The 6,646-nt window shown below is 27.3% G+C and overlaps 1 protein-coding gene across 1 annotated transcript; it reads right to left on the minus strand.

Moving 5' to 3' along the window:
- Positions 1-5,679: 5,679 nt before the first annotated feature.
- HO173_009266 (uncharacterized protein) lies at positions 5,680-6,360 on the minus strand (the record flags this gene model as incomplete). Its single annotated transcript, XM_037311157.1, has 1 exon — positions 5,680-6,360. One exon carries the CDS (start codon positions 6,358-6,360, stop codon positions 5,680-5,682), a length of 681 nt encoding a protein of 226 aa, XP_037162024.1.
- Between the last annotated feature and the right edge of the window lie 286 nt (positions 6,361-6,646).

Here is a 6,646-nt window from a genome sequence, read left to right on the forward strand (position 1 = left end):
GTTATAATAAAAAAGAATCTAACTATAAACGATTTATTTAAAATTTATAGAATAATCGAGAAGGTAAATTAATTAATATAAGATTTTTAGAAGAATATAACTTTCTTATAGCGAAAAGTTAATAATCTTAATTTATAATCGATAAAGAATTTATAACTACTCTCGATCGATAAAGAATACACTTTTAGATATTTAAAAGAGAAATTAATTAAAGTCTTAGATTTATCTCTATTTATTTAAGGATATTAATTCTATTTAAAATAATTAATTCTCTAAAATAAAATAGAAATTTAGAGCTAATAGCGATTATTATCTTATTAAAAACTTTAAGATAATCTATATAGTCTTATAACTCGACGATAAAACTATATAGTATATTATATATAGAAGAATTTAAAACTCTATTAATCTATATTAATCTATTATTAAGATTATAAATAAATTAATCGATATTTATAAGAACTTAGATTAACGTAATAATATATAATATAATATATATACTCTATAGTAAGAAATTCGACTCTTTATCGATTTCTATTTAGACTTTATTCGACTAGATACTATTCTTAATATTAATAAAATCGTTATAATAAAGTATTACCTTTTAAATAAATTAAAAAAGAATCTAAGAAATTTATAAAAGATCGTAGAGAGATTTATTATCTTAAAGGCTATAAAGAAATATCTTCGAAAATTAAATAACTCGTATTATGTTAGATAAAAAGATATAGAGCTTATAAAGGCTACTATTAAGTCGACTATCACACGAATCGCGACTAATATACGTCTTATATCTATTACTAGAGCTATAATCGCTATATTTCTAGATATTAAGATTAATCTAAAATTAAAGAAATTAATATATTATAACTACGATAAAAAAGATTATTATTAAAATATCTATATAATAGCTACTTAAACTAAAGTTAATAAAAAGACCTTTAAAAAAGTACGACTCTACGCGATAAATATAAATAAAGAATTTAAAATTAATAACGTCGATACCATAGGTAGCGATAATGCTTTATCGAATTCGAGAAATAAATAGCCTCTTTTAAAGTTACGATAAGAGATACTTATAAAGTATATTTAATAGATACTCTTAATAACGCTCTAATACGTCGTCCTTTCTATATATAAGTTATACTTTTCTTATAAGAGAGAATCTATCTATTTAAGAACTTTCTTATAGATAATAAATATATCGATACTTATATAGTCATAAACGAGTTCTTAATTCTAGCGATATATAAAGTCTTATATCTAGAATTACTTCTACTATTATAATCTAAATTATTAAAAAATTATAATAACTAAATTATAAAATAATTAATTATATATTACTTACTCTTAATAATAATAGTAAAAAACTATTAAGAAGAAATATATCTAATATTAATTATATTATTGAAATATAATATAATAATCGAGAAATCTTAAATAAATAAATACGAAGTAATTCTTAATATATTATAAGATAAGATACTCTTTTTATTCGATTAATATAATTATAATAATAATTAGATATTAATAATAGACGAACTCTTCTTTCTATTAACTTCGAAACTTCGACTATCTATATCACTTATTTCTCTATCTATTATACTAAAATAATAAAGCTCTCTCTTATTTACTTATAATAATAAGACTAATTTAAATATCTTTTTATTAAATAAGAACGAGAATAGTAAGAAATCTAAGTTTATTAATATCGCTAAGATTAATATAGCGATCTACTATTAACTAGCCTATAAAAAAAGTAATAAACTATTTATATTAATAATAAATGAGATCTATAAAAATACGTTAATATTATATATATCTTTTATTACTCGAATATCTCGCGGTTCTCGTATATCGATTAATAAACTCTATCTCTATAACTTAGAAAAGAAATATAAAAGATATTATAGTTCTAATTATTCTATTTAGATTAATAATATTAATAAGATTAATTCTAAAAAAGTAAAATATAGACTATCTACGAAGTATTATAACTATCTCGATATTTTTAATAGAACTAAGATAAATATACTTCTCTTATATCGTTCTTATAATTATAAGCTAAAATTTAACGATAGCTTCGATAAAACGAAACTTCTAAAAAGTAGAATCTATTTAATATTAGAATATAAGCTAAAATAAATAAAGAAGTATCTAGATGAATATCTAAAGAAGGGATTTATAATACTAAGCTATATATTATTCGCCTTATCTATTCTATTCGCGAAAAAGTCGAATAAAGAGTTATACTTTTATATAAACTATCGAAAGCTAAACGCTATTACTAAAAGAAATCGATATCTAATTCTATTAATAGATAAGATTTTAATAAGAATTTAGAAATATAAATATCTTACTCGATTAGATATTATAGCCGCGTTTAATAAACTATATATATACCCCGATAGCGAGGATTTTACTACTTTTATTACCTCTCTTAAAGTATATAAATATCGAGTTCTCTCCTTTAATCTAATTAACGATTTAATTACATATTAATAATATATAAATAATATTCTATTCGAGTATCTAAACGATTTCTACTAGATCTATCTCGATAATATATTTATTTATAATAAGATAAAAAAGAAATACGTTTAATATATTAAATAAATCCTTTAGAAATTAAGAGATATCGGCCTCTAGATAAATATTCTTAAATACGAATTCCATATCTAGGAAATTAAATTTTTAGATCTATTAATATCTATAAACGGATTATAAATAAACTCTATTAAAATCTAGACTATTATCGAGTAAACTACATCTATTAACCTTAAAAAGATATAGGCCTTTATTAGATTTTGCAATTTTTATTAATAATTTATTAGAGACTTCTCTAAAATAGTTAAATCTATAGTAAAACTCATCGTAAAAAAGATTATATTTAATTAATCCCCAGTATATTAAGAGATCTTTCATTTTCTTAAAATCGCTATTACTAAAGCTTTAGTTCTATATTATTTCGATAGAATAAAAAATATCGTTCTAAAGTCTAACTCTTTCGATTACGTTAATAAAGATATTCTTTTTTAATATAATAATAAAAAAATACTTCACTCGATAGTCTTCTATAGTAAAAATCTTACTCTAGTAAAGTATAACTATTAAATCTACAATAAGAAGTTACTAGCTATTATTCGCTATCTTAAATATTAATATTCTAAATTAAAATATATTAATATTTCTATTAAGATCTTCACGAATTATAAGAGCTTAATATACTTTATCGAAGAAAGAGATCTTAGTTATCGCCAGGCCCGCTATTTAGATATACTATTCGAATTTAATATAAAAATTATTTATCGATTTAAGTCTTAGAACGTTAAGGTAAATATATTTATATAAATAGCTAAGTATAAATTAATTAATTTCGAAAATAAATAATTACGCTAATAGTATTAAATAATTCTTATTTCTAATCGATTAAAGTTAAATAGCGAAAGTATTAATATATATATAATTAATAATCTTATTTACTATAAGATAATAGACGCTAATAAAAAAAACGACTATTATATAAAAATTCGTAACGCTATCGCTAAGAATAAGAATAAATTTTAAGAAATTACTCTTAATAAGTGCTTCGTATAGAACGAGGTACTTTACTATAAGAATCGTTTATAGATATTTAATAATATATATACTAATATTATTCGAGAGATATATAATTAACTATTCTACGATTATCTTAGAGTAGTATATATTTATAAACTACTTAAAAGGAAGTATTATTAGCGAGAAATAAGGGCGATAGTAGCTACCTATATTTAGAATTGCTATATCTATTAAAGAACTAAGATATCTCGAGATTAGAAATATAATTTACTTTAGTCTCTATCGATTCTATAGAAACGATAATAAGATATATTAATCGATTTCGTTATAGACTTATCTATATTTAACGACTATAACGCTATTTAAATAGCGATTAATTAACTTACTAAGAAACGTTACTACGTAATCTATTTCGATATTAATAAAGATATTATTACTAAAAAGATAGTTAACTTACTACTTAAAGAAATATTTCGCCTATATAACTTATTAATCTTAATAATATTAGATCGAGACTCTTAATTTATAGCTATTATATAGAAATTCTTTTATAAGTAATTAGATATTATAGTTAAGCTATTAATAGCTTTTTACTCTAAAATCGATAAATAAATTAAGCGAGTAAATTAGAATATAAAGCGTTATCTTCGAATATACTATAACTATATATAAAACGACTAGATAAGATAATTATCTATTATTAAGTTTACTAATAATAATACTATCTTAGTAATTACTAATATTTCATCTTTCCTTATAAATAAGAGATTTTATTCTCAAATAAGTTTTAATCTAAATATTATTAATTATAAGACTACTCGTAAGCGTCTTAATACTACTCGAATAGAGAATATTACGAATTATATAAAATAGATTCTTAAGTATATTAAAAGTAATATAAATCGTACTTAGAAGATTATAATTATATAAGTTAATAAGTATCGATAAAAGATTATCTTTTAAATAGGCGATAAGATCTTTCTAAGTAGTAAAAATATTACCTTTAATCGCTCTTCTTATAAATTAAACTATAAAAAACTTAACTTATTTAAAATTATAGATCTTATAAGAATCTTATATTATCTAAAACTTTTATTAAGTATAAGAATTTATAATATCTTTTATCTTAATCTATTAAGTCTTATTATAAATAACCTCTTATTAGAATAGATAAATCTATCGTCGAAGTATATAACTATTAATAGTTAAATCGAATAGATTATTAAAGAAATACTTATATTTAAGTTAATTAATAATTATCTTAAATATAAAGTTAAATAAGAAGATTTCGATAATAACTCTATTTAATATAATACGAATGGCGATAAATTCGAAAATTACTAAGATCTAATAAATAACTTCTATAAACGATATTTCGAAGAGTCTTATCTATAAAGATTAACTTATAAAATATCGAAATTATCTTAAACACTTTATTTCTAATCGAATTAAAACCGTTCGATATTTTTATAATAACCTTATTTTTTTAGAAGTCAAGAATTAATTTCTTAGACTCATATCGATTATAAATTATATTATATAAGATCTCCCGCGTAGAATCCCCTTATTAATAGATATCTAAGTATCTTTCGAAGTTATAATACGTTATTTATAAATCTTATTATCGCCGTTAATTGTCAGGACCAGCATAGGTGCGATACCAGTATGGGTGAGGTAGAACTAGGATAATAAGGCTACCGAACTATGTAGGTGGGAAGGAGGCATGATATGGTAGGGGATGCCTCCGCCAAGGCCCGCTAGCCATAGGGCTGAGTGGTGTGTCAAGGGTACGCTCGTAACACTAACCCCCCCTCTCAAATAGCCATGGCCCCCATGGCTGGTAGACCGGAGATGCACGCCCATTGCTTGCCCTGTGTCTCCAAACATCCATAGTCCGTGTAGGCCTCGACCGGAGAAGATTTGCCGAGGTGTAGTGGTAGTAGTCGAAAACATCGGATCGCATGCTGGTCTTGACTGTGCCATCCATGCCTGCCATACCCACATTGTCCTGCAGAGATCCTGGAGATATTGGCCATATCTTGCCTGCGTGCCAGCAAGATTCTCCGAGTTCTTCTCCTTGCCCGGTCTTCTTGTCATAGTCCTCCACTTTTTTCGCCTTCAACACCTACTGGCAGCCTGGCCTGGGAGCTTCACTGTAGATTTGCCCTGTGTCTCCCATGCTCTTGCCATCAAAAATCCATCCTCCGTTCCATTCCATCTCCTTTGCCTCAACTCGTAGCCATCTTGCTTCGTAGTGCTATCCATTGCATCCATCCGCCTTGTAAGCCTACCGCTTCGACTGCCGGTCCCACGTACCCGCTTCGACTGCCAGTACCCCGTAGGCCTACCCGTCCTAAGCTGCCAGTCCCATGTACCCGTCCTAAGCTGCCATAGCGAGTACTCAGCAGCCAATGACCTGACTGACATAGACCACTTCCGTAAACTCATGCACTCGTCGATTCGTAGGGTCTGATAGGGAGGTAGGAGGCTGGGAAGAATCGAATGTGTTGAATGCCATTTGGTAGCAGGCTCACTATGTGTGTTGTCGACGTGCTCAGTGAAGAGATCGTACGTTTGCTGCCATTGTAGCAGGCTCACTGTGTGTGTTGTCGACATGCTCAGTGAAGAGGTCGAATCGTAATCGTGTTGTCGGGTCTGTTCCCGTCGCCATTGTAGCAGGCTCACTATGGTGTGGGGGGTGTTGTTTTCCGTCAGTTTCTTTCTGATTCGCCTGCAGTACGAATGATCCAGTGCTTGTTTATCCCTCGTCACTGTCACGAGGCCGTTCCGCTGTCCCATTAGGCTCTTTGGAATCGAGTTACCCGTATGGTGGGCTTACCCAGGGATACGATGCCTCAAGTTCGTATCTTGATGTCTCAACTTGGTATCTTGACACCTCAACTTAGTATCTTGACAAAGCCCCTGCCAGCGCGTTTGTTTATTAACCATTCGTCCGCTAATCCGAATGGGCGTGAGTGTGCGTTGATTGGCCCGTATGTGTTTCTCTTCGCCGGGTGTACGAAGGAGCCTTATTATAATGTCAGGACCAGCATAGGTGCGATACTAGTATGGGTGAGGTAGAACT

The sequence above is a fragment of the Letharia columbiana genome, assembly GCF_014066305.1.
Source record: "Letharia columbiana isolate WasteWater2 chromosome Unknown Sc0000038_s0, whole genome shotgun sequence".
NCBI lineage: Eukaryota > Fungi > Ascomycota > Lecanoromycetes > Lecanorales > Parmeliaceae > Letharia > Letharia columbiana.